Source organism: Saccopteryx leptura, chromosome 5, assembly GCF_036850995.1.
Source record: "Saccopteryx leptura isolate mSacLep1 chromosome 5, mSacLep1_pri_phased_curated, whole genome shotgun sequence".
Lineage (NCBI taxonomy): Eukaryota > Metazoa > Chordata > Mammalia > Chiroptera > Emballonuridae > Saccopteryx > Saccopteryx leptura.
The window spans coordinates 69484085-69497015 of record NC_089507.1 but is presented as its reverse complement, the minus strand read 5'-3'; the positions used below and the strand labels follow the sequence as shown (position 1 = coordinate 69497015).

Genomic DNA, 12931 nt, shown 5'->3' with positions numbered 1-12931 from the left:
GTTTGCCTTAGAAGGAGTTCTGCACATGCCCAGAGGGTAGAGGATGGCTGGCTGGGAAGCAGGCTATCTTCATCGGAGCACGGGGGGTTTCCCAGGGAACAGGAGGTGCTGGGCTTAGGCAGAGAGGGATGGGGGATGCTGTCAGCCTCTATTCCACCGATTCATTTCACAGTACTGCCTTGGCCAGAGACAGAACTGATCCTGTTGCCTCTGCAATGAAGCACCACAGACAAGGCTTTTCTCACTGATCATTTATTACAGATTACTATATGAGAGATATTGTTTGTTTTCATGTCTACAGTGCAATAATGAAGGGAGTTTGACACATACACAAACTATTTTTAAATGACACCTATTCAAAATGCTCCCTATTCCATAAATCCTTAATGATTTTTTTCTTAAAAAAAAAAAGCCTTATAACTTTAAATAGAATTTCATAAAGCATTATAACCTTGGATAGAATTTCATCCTATGACCATGAAAATAGCAACGGCTGCCCAGGAGGCCGGGTTTCTAGGTTCGACTCAGTTCCCTGTGCTGCCCTTCCTCACCTGGTCTGCTGTCAGGGGGGTTCTTCTTCACCTCCAGGTCCCATCAAGAGACAGGTGTCTAGGCATCCAAACCTTTATCCTGCTGGGAATTTCGAGGGGACTAGTCCCCGTCACTCTCACTTGAACTGCCACTGTCAGATGGCTCACTACTGTCCTGCTTCTTTGGGGGCCTAAACCTCCTGTTGGAATGGTATCTTCTGTAGCCCCAGGAACCTTTCCTTTGCGGCACCCCCTTACCCCATGTGGAGTTATTCTTTCTGTTGGGTACATAATGATTTTTCCCACGATGTGTTGTTATGGTCCCCTCATTATTGGGGCCACTGTGGGAATCTATTTCATTTTTTATTTCATTGTCAAGACCAAAGGAAGGAACGAGCTGGCCCGGACTTTTGCCTTTACTAGGCAACCTTTGCTTTTCACTAGACGTCACTTGATTCCTATTAGAATGTTCTGTACCTTTCCTGTCACTCCCCTTGCCATGTTTTGGAATTTCATTATAATTAGTACTTTCAGTAACATCACTGCTGCCTTCTTTTCTTTTCCCTTTTGAGGGACCATGAGGGTAATGAAACTCTACTTTCCCTTGGTGAGCATTTTGGCTGCCAGCATCCACTCTGTTTCCCTCTTTTCCAGGGAGTTCCTTAAAATTGGTGCTCCCCATGATGCTGTCGCCGCCCTCCACCAGGCTGACGGCAGCAGTGTTTGCCTCTTGTGCTGTCTCATCCCTGGTTCCAATGGTGCTTCTGCTGTTTTCTGCTGTCTCTGGGATGTCGTTATAGCCCGGACCTCCTGCCTCAGGGTGAATCATCTCAGCTTCACCGGGGCTGGTAAACTCTGTCTGAACATCTGCACCTTCTAGGTCAGGATCAATAGTTTCTCCTTTACCAGCAATGTTCTTAAATGGTTGGCCATCTCCACTGAAAGAAGAGAGATCATTGTCTTCTCTCTCTGGAAGATTTGAATAACCACTGCCTTCAAAATTACTGGGAATTTTTTTGAGTTTAGGGAACTGCTTTGGGTAGTCAGTGTTGTGTTGAATGTGGTGGGTACTTTTGCTTTTCACTGGATTATCTGGGGCTTGTGGATTTCTTTGATGATTCTTCGTACCTTTTGAGAGAGCTATAGCATTATTTGCACTTGCTGGAATTTTGCTTAGAACGCTCCCAGGTTTGGTCTCTTTGTTTTCTTCCCCCAATAGTTTCATCATAGCTTCCGGCTTCATTCTGTGCTGCATATTCTTTCTGGTGAGGGCTGCACCGTATTCTTGGTCATACAGTTTACTAATAACATCGTCTCGATCCTTAGACCCATTATTCTCAGTGGATTCAGGGTAAATGGGCATCTTTTGGTACTTGTGGGCATTTTCTTTGTTACTAATACTATAGTCTTCATTCATTGCCCACCTGTTTTCAAAAAGATTTTGAGATTTACTAATTTGGTTATTTTTATTGGTTCCAAGAAGGACCAAATCTTCTTCCTTTTCTTGGACAATGTTTTCTTTAGATGCTGGTGCTTGATTTCTTCTCTTGCCAGAATGGTGAAGAACAATGTTTTCTTTGTTTTTTTCTTCCTGCTAAAGTGTAATTTTAAACATAAAGTGATTATTTTATGTTAACTTTTAAAATCTAATAATTCTTAGGAGATATATATATATACCAGATACTTAATAAAAAGATTCTGTTAATAAAGGCTTGTTAATAGAGCTAATTCTGGAATGGCCAAAGCATATTTTATGGAGAAAGAAGAATGAACAAGGTTTAAAGGATGGGTAAGATTCAAATACATGGAAGGAAAGTAATGAGATTATTTTAAGAATAAGTTGCATAGCCTAACCAGGTGGTGGTGCAATGGGTAGAGCATTGACCTGGGACTCTGAGGATCCATGTTGGAAACTCTGAAGTCTTTAGCTTGAGCACAGGAACATAGACATGACTCCATGGTTGCTGGCTTGGGCCCAAAGGTTGCTGGCTTGAGCCCAAGGTCACTGGCTCAAGCAAGGGGCCACTGTCTTGGCTAGAGCCCTCCAGTCAAAGCACGTATAAGAAGCAATCAATAAACAACTAAAGTGCCATAACTACAAGTTGATGCCTCTCACCTCTCTCCCTTCCTGGTTCTCCGTCCCTGTCTCTCTCACTAAAGAAAAAAAAAGTTGCATATTCAACTGTTTGTAAACAGGAAACATTTAAAAGATAATATAAATAAAACTGTAAGTTTGGAGTAGGAGAATCCTAAAGAAAAGCAAAAGAAATAAATTTGGAAATGTAGATTAGGACCTGATTTTGAAGAACAGAGCCTGGTCTTCATCCTGTGACTAGGGACTCATTGCAAGTGACACAGACTTAATATTGTTAAAATTATTCTCTCTCTCATTCTCATATTCACTTCTCTCTCTCTCTCTCTCTCTCTCTCTCTCAATATAATACTATTCTACTTGGAGAACTGCCTGTGTTTAATACATGTATCCTATTGTTAGTAACAGTAAGGAAATTGTTGAGTCAGCTCACACAAGAATCTCAAGATAAACATCGATTGTGGAAGGGTCTCCTATTCTTATGAAGCTGGCTACTATCCAAGATACAAAATGTCTTGCTTGAAGCATTGTTAAGCAATAATTTAAAATGATTTATTTGTGGGAGTTATGACATCATTATTCATTAATCTTTTTATTTGGCAGGTATACTCTGTAAATAATGTTTTTCAATGAGGAAAAGCATAATAGAAAAAAATTTATAATAAAGAGTCATTTTTAAATAAGAGGTATTTTAAACATTTGATTTACTATAAGACATTAAATCTTAGAAAGTTTTACATGGACATTTATATTTTCCTTTGCAATCAAGTTCATTTGTTTATTGCTAATGTATTCTTTTAAATTAAGCAGGTACATTAGGAAATCAGCAGATTATAATAATTCCTTCTTAATTTTTTCCTTTATACTCTGCAATGGGCAATTTTGTTTTATATTTGGTGTGTTTATTGCTTTTAAAACAGTACTGTATATACTAATGAATTGTTTGCATTTTACTAAAGACTGAATAGAGTTCTTTTATAAATAAAAACACAAAACAACTTTTAAATTGTGGTAAGTGGTATTCAATTATTTTTGCATTTGTTCACATTGAATGATTACCATTTGCATTGTGGACTGTACGGTGATTTGTGTCATCAGCAGGTCAGTCTGCTTTCCTCTGCTCTGCTTGTCTGTCTTTATGCCTTCACTTATTTCGTTCTTTTCATGGAGAACAGCCTCTCTAACTCCCTTGTTTGCTCAAATCTTACTTATCCTCCAAGACTCAGCTCAATTATTTTCATTATGTAGTTTTGCCTTGAACACTCGACTGGGAACTAATCTTTTTCTACCTCAAGCCCTAAAACAGGATATTCTGAGTATTTGTACAGCTGTCGTGGGTTAATGATTTTGTAAGTGCCATTTGTTTCTCTCATAATTCCAACATCCTGGCGATAAAGAATTAAGTTTTCTCAATCATCTTATCTCACATAGTATCTTGCACAGTGGGAAGAGCTCAATGCACATTCATTATAATAAATAAGCTTTACAGGCAGTTAGTCTTAAAGAGACTTCTAAAGAATATTGAACAGAACAAAACAACATTCTGAAGGGAAACTACAACTTTCATGGGAAGTGAAACCAGCTTTGGAAAAAGTAAGTAGTTTTTTTTTTGCTGATGGCATTTTAAGTTGTGTCCAGCGCTTTCGCCAATGAATTTGCAAGAAGGTACTGAGTGAAAAGAATTATTGTTCCATTCCAGGGACAAGGCCCGTATTCTTTCTCTTCTGAGCATCCTGATGCAGATGGCATTCTCTGTGGAATGAATTTAAGGGACTAAAATGTGTCACTCTTTAGGCCAAAATGACTTCTTTTTTTTTTTTTTTTTGTGACAGAGACAGACTGAGAGAGGGACAGATAGGGACAGACAGACAGGAAGGAAGAGAGATGAGAAGCATCAAATCTTTGTTGTAGCACCTTAGTTGTTCATTGATTGCTTTCTCTTATGTGCCTTGACTGGGGGGCTATAGCAGAGAGAGTGACTCCTTGCTCGAGCCAGCGACCTTTGGGCTCAAGCCAGCAACCATGGGGTCGTATCTATGATCCCACACACAAGGCAGCAACCCCACGCGCAAGCTGGTAACCTCGGGGTTTCAAACCAGGGTCTGCTGCGTCCCAGTCCGATGCTCTATTCACTGCACCACTGCTCAGTCAGGCTAGGCCAAAATGACTTCTAATCCTCAGGGTACATAGTAGAATATGCCCAGGAAACCTCCTTATCAAACATCAAACATGAATTGGAAGGAATAAAACAAAAAACTTATGGGCGTCCAGGTCTACCAGTACCACCCCTTCTTGGACAGGTGCTGAAGTGAGGCAGGATTTGGGCCTGGGCAGAGGGTGGCCCACCTGTGTTGGGAAGGTTTGGAACACAGAGTTCTATCCCAGAGACGCTGAGGAGCCTGGGCTGTGGAAAAGAATAAAGGCACCAGCCACAGACGGAAACCCCAGAGCAGAAAAAAGTAAACTTTGTGTCCCTTATGGTTTCCCCTGGCATTAGTCCAGAATGTGACTTATGATATGGATCATCACTCAGAGATTCAGCTTACCTTTATGTTAGTTTAATTTTTCCTTCCAGATGATGTGTAAACATACTTAAAAATATAATACCCATGTTTCTTATAGTGACCCTTGTACATTATCTACAAAAATACAATATTATATTAAGATGGGTTTACCTCTAAGAAGTTTCTTGGTTCTCTTTTTGATAGTACAGATACCTTTAAATTTGGGTGAAATCTAATTCTGCATCTAACAAATGGTAGTACTTCCTATAACCACAGGGGGGCATATGTCAACCAGTCCCTGAAGATAGCCGCTTGTTCCTTTCTTTTCTACACTATCTCTAAATGAGTTTTCTCTCTCTCTCTCTCTCTCTCTCTCTCTCTCTCTCTCTCTCTCTCTCTCTCTCTCTCTCTCTGTGTGTGTGTGTGTGTGTGTGTGACAGAGTCAGAGAGAGACAGAAAGAGAGACAGATAGGGACAGACAGATAGGAAGGGAGTGAGATCAGAAGCATAAAATCTTTGTTGTGGCACCTTAATTGTTCATTGATGACTTTCTCATATGTACCCTGACCGGGGGGGGGGGGGGGGGGGGCTACAGCAGACCAAGTGACCCCTTGTTCAAACCAGCGACCTTGGGCTCAAGTTGGTGAGCTTTGCTCAAACCAGATGAGCCCGCACTTTAGCCGGCAACCTCAGGGTTCAAACCTGGGTCTTCCGCGTCCCAGTCCAACGCTCTTTCCACTGTGCCACCGCCTGGTCAGGCTATCTCTAAATTAGTTTTCCCTAAGGATGATTATTAACTACCCGATTTGATTATCAAATTTCAGTGCAAATGGAGCACTTGTAAATATTTTCACGTGGGAGGGGGCAGAAGGATTAGAAGAAAGGCAGATTTTACATTATACATGTCTGGTGTCAAACTGGCAAAACTCACAGCATGAAAATTCAGGCTCTTAAATGTGCAGTTTTTGCCTTTGTAATTTTCAGCTGAGATGGAGAAAAGAAGATTGTTACTTCTTGGAACAGAATTTTCTGAGACTTCCAGGAGAAACCGTGGCAGGCAGCATAAGCGGCAATTTGGTGACCTGAAAAGCTAAGGGATTTTTTTCTGACTTTCTGGATGTGTACAGAAAACTAACTCCATGTGAACAGAACTCCCCCCATTAAGACTTGTGAATGTTCTTCCTCTTGCTTTCTCCCTTGTTTCTTGCTTTGTTTCTCATGTACATGTGTGGGAAAATATAGTTTGCTAGTGACAATAACCCAGAATTTTTACTCACTTATCCTTCTGAAGGAAGAAATCGTATTGAAGAGGAATCTGCATGTACAATGCCTTTCTCTTTCTGTCACACATTGTGTGAATTAAGTGCCCAGATTGTGTTGTATAATTTTGCATTTCCATTCTAAGTCACAAGAATATTTTGACAGTTAAAATTTCCCTCTGACTGATGGTTTCCTTTACAGAGAGTTGAAATAGCTTTATTTGAAAAGAATAACTCTGTTTACCCTCTGTTCCTCCACACAGTCTTGCTTAGTTTTCTCAGTCTGTGGTTGAACCATCTGAAAGAAAACAAGAAATAAAACTTGACCAAACATTCATTCTTTCACTCATTTCTTTCAAATAACAAACCTTTTCTTTTTCTCACACTGGGTTATACTACTCAGTGTGGAAAACCATGACCAGAAAAGGATGGACGCACTCACCACTGTAATATTTGTTCCGGTGTTACAAGGGAGTGCCAGGCTTTCTCCCCTGGAGGGAGACAATTCCATCTTAAAGAACCACATTCAAGCCCAGGAGAACTGCCAGGCTGGGGAGGGGTGGTATTCCAAGTGAAAAAGCTTGGATGCTATTGGTATCCACTGAAAAAGAAGTTTCAGCTGGAATACGGGGTGTGTTTAGTCAGTGAACCAACATCAGCGTTCAGTAATGTGGACTTTATGTGCATTAATTGTATAAGTTCAGTCGTTGCTGTGTGAGTTAAGATAGGATGCTGCTGATTATCCTGCGAGAGTGAAACCATAGCCCTGCACATAAGAGGAAGTACCACACCCAAGCGTGGGACTTTATTGTTGCCAGTCACCTGGGCAAATTATATTTCTTTCAGAGAAAGGAAAATGAGGAGACCTGCATATTGGGACAAATACTTTCTTTTGATCTGACATGAAAGTGTCAAAATATCTTGAGGGTATATGGGGGCAAGAGGAAGCTATTAAAGCAGAGAAAGACCAGAAACTGAAAAGACATAGACCTAGGCATCTTGTTCCAAGATTTTAGGCTAAAATGTAGGTGTCACAGGAGAGTATGAGGAAGAGGACCTGAGAATCCCAGAGCAAGTTTGCCATGGAAGCAACAACCGTATCCTTCTTTTATTCCCAATAGTTTTATTTCCTTACTTATATTTGAAACTCTTAGGTTATCTTAGATGTGGCAAGAGGAACCAATGGGTAGGACTGACTGCATTTACTAACGTGGAAGCAGGCATCAGTTATGTGAGAGGAAAGTGAGTAAAAAGGCCCTATCTACCTAGAGAGTATTATGCCTGACTAAACCTTAGGGTTCTGTATATTTCTTAGCAGTAAGATGTGAGCAATTATCCCAGTTGCCCTCAGACAATGTACTTCTGTCACTCTGTGATGATCCCTACAAATGACATTTTCTGAGCTCTGGTTTGGGATTGGATGATGGGAGATCTGGCCTGAGACTCAGGAGGAGAAGAAGAAAGAAACAAAAGTATGTTCTTTGCTGCTTTCTCAGTTTGGGGCTGCATCTAGGATTGGATGCACCTCCTTTGTGGTCCCAGTTCCTGTGGCCCCCTCATCCCCAGGTCACTGGGAATACCAGCTCCTTCCTTATTTCTCAGACCCAAGGCACAGTAGTGGCTTCAAGCTTCGTGTTGCCACGTCACCCTTGATTTGCCCTTTCTGCTCATCCTGTACTTTGTAACTATTCTCCAAATAGAACGTTTCTTACTGAACTCCCTGTCAGATTTTGTTTTCCTGACAGGACCCTGACTGATGAAATCATCCTAGAAATAAATTCAAAACTGTAGTATTAGTGCCCTATTGGCTGAGCTCCAAGGCAGATCTGCCTAACAATCTGTTCCATCCTAGACACAAAAATAGTTTGCAAATCATAGATACAGAGAACAAACCGGTGGTTGCCAGCGGGTAGGGGGTAAAGGGACAGGCAATATAAGTGAAAAGGATTAAGCAATACAAACTTCCAGTTGTAAAATAAATAAGTCACAGAGATATGTGCAGCCTAGGAAATATAGTCAATAATATCGTAATAACTTAGGATGGTGACAGATGATAACTAGACTCATCATGATGGCCATTTTAGAATGTATAAAAATTGTACTGAATCACTTTGTTGTAAACTTGGAACGAATAGCATATTGTATGTTAATTATAATTCAACTATAAAAAGACAGAGAAATACACATTAGAGAAATAATGAAATATAATTTTAGACTCATTGGGTGGGGACCTAGAGGAAGAAGAAGCGTGATATTTAGTGGTGGTGAAATGTTAAAATGCAGAGCACTTTGGGAAGAAAAAGTGGCAATATCTATTGAAAAAAATGCATATTCTCTTCTATTCAATATTTCCATTCTCAGAAATCTATCTGTTCTAGAAATAAAAGTACAAATCTTGCCCATAAAGATAAAAGTACAAATTAGTGTTCAAATATAGTTTATAAATGACACCTTACATTTATATTACACTTAACAGTTTGTAAACTGCTTTCATATACATAATCTCATCTGGTTCCCATAGTAACCCCTGTAGTAGAAGAGAACAGCCCACACTTACACAGCTGGTGGTAGTAGTAGTAGTAAAGGAGATATTGTGATCTAAATTCTCTGTTTCAAAGTCCTGGGGTTAAAAGAAATGTTTAAATAGCTTGATATATACTTATTTAATAATAAGAGGATATGTTTCTATAGTTTATATTAAGTACCTTTATGCCTATTTTATAATTTTATCTTTTATTGACTTTTTTATGTGGTTCTTAAATGATCTTGTGCCTGTAAATTTGATTCATGGCACCATTTCTCAAAAATATCAAAACAGTACAAACAGATATGGAAATGGGTCTATAGGAAGGAGAAAACATAAAAATTAGATGGGTAGATATTAATTTAAAAGAGAAATGACAGTTTGGGATATTTGGCATCTTATTATAAACATACTTGATCGTATATAGAGTAACTTAATATAATTCATAGTAATAAATCAAGAACTTATAACAAAGTCTTTATAGTCAAATTGCATATTGGTAAATATTAATTAAATTGCATGTCCCAATAATTATTTTTTCTTCCATTTTTTAAATTTTGTATTTGAAAGAAACCAGAGTGTCACCCTCAAATATGCCTCTTTGACATAAAAATTATTTTGAGCTGAAGGCAATTAAAAAATAGTAAGCAGAAAAAGTTCCTCCTCTTCTACCTAAAGACAGGAAATAAATTCTCCTTTGACTGGAGACAGACTTTTCCCAGTCCAGGGACCACAGCAGAGAAGTGTGCAAATGAACCTTGTTCAACTAACCCTAATCTTACTGAGAAAGATAAGGACTACTTAGCCCTAGTTGGGCTACCTCTAGCATGATCCTTTTTGTCTTGACAATTCCTCACAAATTTATTCTTTGTCTAAAAGGTATAAAAGCTTCTTGCTCTAGTCACTTCTTTGGTCCTCATTTTTCTTGCGAAGACTTCCATGTACATGTAAAAAGCCAATAAATCTTGTATGCTTTTCTTCTGTTAATATGTCTTTTGTCAGTTTGATTTTTTAGACCCAGCCAGGGTCCCTAGGAGGGTCAAGGAAAACCTTTTCCTTCCCTACAGTTTGAATTTGAATTCTTATTCCAAAACATATGTCAATGACTCAATATATGCCAATTTTTGATACCACCAAGCTGTTATTAAATAATTTAGATAACTGCTCAAATAGAATCTGTATATCCAGAAGAAAAATTGTATTTAGCCATTCATAATTCCAAGTTTTGTCTATGTCTTTGCAGAACCTCTTTCATTTGAAATCCGCGCGCGCGCGCACACACACACACACACACACACACACACACACACACTCCCTCCCCTCATACCCACTTGGCATTTCTCCTGTGCTTGAAGGTGGCCCTGTAAGGGAGATGGCATTGTCTCCCGCTAGGAAGGAACGTTGGAACCTGCTTTTGGCCAGTGGTCACTGGATTGATGTTGACATAACACATTTACTGGAAAATGGTTGGAGAGTGCACTCCACCTCTTCCTTGGACGGTGTTGCTCAAAATAGATTTATCCTAGGCTGGTGGGATTGAGCTGGGTCAGCAAGACCCACTCAACCCCTATTGTGCTTAAGCACATGACTCTGTGGCTTGATTGAAATAAGTCATGTGGACTGGACCTGTCAAGTGTCTATTATAAACAGTGTGGCCCACGCAGGACAGCTAGAGGCTGTGAGCTGAGGAGGGACAAGCTTTCCTCAATTTCTGCTGTCCTCAGTCGATGACATGGTTCATGCTGTCAGTGAGTGACCCAACTGGTCAACCATTCACTCAGAACCTATATTTAAGTACTTCTGGCAACAGAATGACCACTTATTTTCCATGGTTCTCCAACCAAAAAGGTTACTCTGGGAAGTTAGAATGCTTTCCAGACATTATCTAATTGGCACTGTGTCTGCATTGCAGAAAATATTGGTAACACTGAGCATTCAGAAGATAATTTAGTCATATCCTTAGTACTCATCTGGGTGAATCAGAGGGGAAAAGAGACATAAAAGGAAATGGGAGCTTGATTTGGGTTAAGCTTGGGGAACACTTCCTCACAACTTTAGCCTCGCTTATAAAGAAAAATCATTACCAGGATCTCACAGTGTTGAAGTGCTGCTGCAAGGATTGCATAAAAGGTCTGGTCCCTTGGTGTTGCCATGTATTTACAAAAGCTAATTGGTTAGTCTTAAAATATTCAAATCTTTTTTTTTCAATTTTTTAGTAAAATATTTAAAATTCTTTTGCCATATTATAATTTGGGTCTCTGAGCATTTAATTATTATCATTAGCTGATTTGAAACACTGTGTCTTGCTCTTGGTTTTCTCAAAAGTACTCTTTTTGGTGTTTCTTAAAAGGTAACATGCTGACATCTTGTCATTCAGCACATGTTTACTAACGGCCTCCTTGCTGCAGGCTTTGGAGGCAAGTGCGAGATGCTTTCTTTTTGCTTGGTACTTCATTATCACTAAGCTAGGTAAGTGTTACTAATTTGAAAAGACATTGCTTAAGAGAGAAATAGATGAAGAGAAAAATAAATAAAAATAGCAATAGGTTTTATGATGCATAACTAAAATTGGAAATGCTTACTGGTGCTGCCCAGGTCAGACTGAAAAGTAGCAGTCCCAAACAGACAATTTGCATCTTTGAGAATCTCTGTAAAAAGACAATACATTTTACCCCAAAGCATTGCCAATTATGAACTGCAACCCTAAGAATACATACAACACTAAAGTATAGACAAACACCTTTCCCCTAGTAGTCCTTTTTTTAAAATTGAATTTATTGGGGTGACACTGATTAACATAAATATACAGGTTTCAGTTACTCAATCCTACAACACATCTCTGTACACCAGGGGTCCCCAAACTTTTTACACAGGGGGCCAGTTCACTGTCCTTCGGACCGTTGGAGGGCTGGACTATAAAAAAACTATGAACAAATCCTTATGCACACTGCTCATATCTTATTTTAAAGTAAAAAACCAAAATGGGAACAAATACAATATTTAAAATAAAGAACAAGTAAATTTAAATCAACAAACTGACCAGTATTTCAATGGGAACTATGCTCCTCTCACTGCCCACCAATGAAAGAGGTGCCCCTTCCGGGTGTGCGGCGGAGGGCCAGATAAATGGCCTCAGGGGGCCGCATGTGGCCCACGGGCCGTAGTTTGGGGACCCCTGCTGTACACCATAGAGGGTGTTCACCCCCAGTCGTCTCATCCATTGCCCTTTATTCTCCATACCCTCTTCCACTCTCCCCGTTTCTCCACAATCACCACATTGTTGTTTGCGTCCATGAGTTTTTTCTTTTTACTTTTTTGTCCTTTTTTTGCTCAATCCCACTACCCCCCTGAATACTGTATTATAAGTGCTTTCACGTGTCTAATTATTCCAATGTAAAAATAAAAATTGTGCATTATTAAGACAATGAAACCAGTTGATAGAAATGAATTTTATAGATATATTTATTTGCTCTGTTGTCAGCCCAAAGTTTTCCCTTTTGTCTTTAGAGAGAGAGGCTTTAATTTAGTCATTTACATAATTTATAATAATATTAAGTTAGTATAGCAGCTTACAACATACTCTTTAAATGATCTGCCAAAGTAGCAAGCTTCACAATATGGAATATAATCTTGTCTGCACTCAGGCTGGTGCCCCAATATATGTCTTCATAGTCATTAGCAATGTATCTGACCTAATATCTCTCTAGAGTGATACAATTTCTGTAATACTTACATTAATAGCTAACATTCACTGAATACTAAAATAAGCCAAGCACTGTTCTAAAATTTTTACACATTCAATTAATTGAACCTATAATAGCTCTATAAGTTAGGTGGCATTACTATTTCTATTTTATAGACTAGGAAGTAGACACAGAAAGTCAAAAAACTGGCCCCAGAATTTCCAAGTATTTAGGGGCTGAACTCGGATTAGTAACCAGGCAGTGTAGCTAGAGAGACTGTTCTTGACTAAAACTTTATGTCACCTGGAATGTTTCTATTCTTTTCTTTATTAAAGAAAA

The 12931-nt window shown here is 39.2% G+C and overlaps 1 protein-coding gene across 1 annotated transcript; it reads right to left on the bottom strand.

The window, feature by feature from the left end:
- Positions 1-288: 288 nt before the first annotated feature.
- MEPE (matrix extracellular phosphoglycoprotein) lies at positions 289-11554 on the bottom strand. The gene is made up of 3 exons (XM_066385146.1): positions 11492-11554; positions 6630-6683; positions 289-2124 (listed from the first exon to the last, which is right to left on the bottom strand). The coding sequence occupies exons 1-3, from the start codon at positions 11543-11545 to the stop codon at positions 652-654; spliced, it is 1581 nt and encodes a 526-aa protein (XP_066241243.1). The 5' UTR covers positions 11546-11554; the 3' UTR covers positions 289-651.
- Positions 11555-12931: the final 1377 nt, after the last annotated feature.